The sequence below is a fragment of the Cyprinodon variegatus genome, unplaced genomic scaffold (assembly GCF_000732505.1).
Source record: "Cyprinodon variegatus isolate N-32 unplaced genomic scaffold, C_variegatus-1.0 Scaffold598, whole genome shotgun sequence".
Taxonomy (NCBI): domain Eukaryota; kingdom Metazoa; phylum Chordata; class Actinopteri; order Cyprinodontiformes; family Cyprinodontidae; genus Cyprinodon; species Cyprinodon variegatus.
The window spans coordinates 441205-442963 of record NW_015151051.1 but is presented as its reverse complement, the minus strand read 5'-3'; the positions used below and the strand labels follow the sequence as shown (position 1 = coordinate 442963).

Sequence of the window (1759 nt, the reverse complement as noted above, 5' to 3'; positions counted from 1 at the left end):
CTCTCTCCTCCATGCTGTTTTGATATTAACATATTACTGCCACCTAGACTCAATAAACCAGCGTCTGATGCTCGTTGAATTTAACCAAAGTTGAGAGCCTCTGTGATTATATTGCCAAATGTAATTAAATATCCAGCCCAACTAGGAACCAATTGCTTTTCAATATTAATAAAAGCAAAAAGCTAATCATAGTGTCAGTATTAGGATGGTGTCTCACAGGTTTATGAAGAACAGTGTTATATTCAACATCATGAAACCTCTGTTGAAGGATTGTTGTATTTCTTTACTGTTCTGCATAGTTATGGGTTTTAATGTGGTTTTTATGTGGATAAAGAACCTAAATGAATCCAAAGGTGTTGCCTCCATCCTTTAATTAATGTCAGCAGTGATTCCCACAGGAGAAAATCTGCATTTGCTTGATGTGGCTGTGTTGGAAGCTTTCCTCACCGTGCTCATTGTTCTGCTTTCACACAGAGTCACGGTGCTTCAGGAATAAAACGTTTTATTAGCTAAATGACAAAAGGAGGTTTCACCCTGATATTTTGGCCAAGTCCAAGAATAAAAACGGACCAATCATCTCCTAGCTGGAAGCCCAAAGCACAATTGGATAATCAAATCCGTCTCCTAGAAACCATTTTCTCTTGACGGTGAAACGTTCAGAGAGATGAAAGTTGGCTCCATTCATTTATCAAGGCTTTAGTCGAACGGTGAAAAACCAACCAAGTAATCCTTATATCATCGTTATTAAATGATAATTTACTGTATGTTGTAATTTGTTGTCTGTTAGGAAGAATAAAACAAAGTAAGTCCCTTCAAAATATAACCCTGAACTAGATATTGGCTAAAAAGGGAGGGAAAAGCACAAGAATATATTTATTGCCGTAAGGATCTGCTACTTTTCCGATAAAGTTGTTCAAGAATTCATTCTTTCATGTCGGGGAATTAAAGTTGCCCTTCTTTTCATGAACTTGTCTCCTCAGTGACTGCTTCCTCCTGCACGCATCAGAGGATGGTTGGCTGAACTCTGAGCTCACTCACCGCCTCGCTGAGCTTTGCTGGTCGCAGCTGCTGCCATGGCTAAAAGCCCCGAGGTGAAGCTCGCCGTCTTCGGCAAAGCGGGGGTGGGCAAGTCAGGTGAGCTGCTGTCCGTCTGCGTCTGTCTGGGTAGATGTTGTGTTTTCTTTTTACGTACTGGTTTTAAAATGCAGGCTTGAATCATTTTAGTGCTTAGAGGAAGCAGGTGAATCAATTAATTCAAATCAAATTAAAAAATGTTTTATTTAATACTGGAATTCATATCTTTATTTGAACAAGTTGTAGATTTGGATAATCTGCAGCTGTCTGTCTGACATTGGAACCGGAGAATCCTCTGACCGAAGACATTCTAGCTGTGTCCAATCGTCCGCCTTAACGCCATTTTAGATGAGCGTCCGAGCATCTAGTGGATGAAAAAGTAGTGGACTGGAAATTTTCTACAATGCACCTTGAAAAGTAGTGAACATCCATGGTCACTAGACAAGCAAATATATCCTTACAAGAGCTTTTCAGGCTGCTGTCGGGTAGTGACAGTTGCACGAATAACAAAGTTGGCTACGTGATCAGTGGCGCCACCAGGGGGTGGCAAGGAGTGGCCATGGCCACCCAACGTCACATCAGTTTAGCATTTCCTCCCATTCTGCACAGTAGAGACTGACACGGGAGTGGATTTTCACTCCTGTCCCGTCCCACTCCCACAGAAAAAAAAATCCTGTCCCGTCCC

At 41.6% G+C, this 1759-nt stretch overlaps 1 protein-coding gene across 1 annotated transcript in view; it reads left to right on the top strand.

Moving 5' to 3' along the window:
* Positions 1 to 1759, top strand: part of rerg (RAS-like, estrogen-regulated, growth inhibitor) — a 66593-nt gene that overhangs the window by 20770 nt on the left and 44064 nt on the right. The window contains exon 2 of the mRNA XM_015392600.1: positions 981 to 1134. Within this exon, the coding sequence (XP_015248086.1) occupies positions 1074 to 1134 (61 nt within the window). The 5' untranslated portion in view covers positions 981 to 1073. The remainder of the gene's footprint in view (positions 1 to 980; positions 1135 to 1759) is intronic.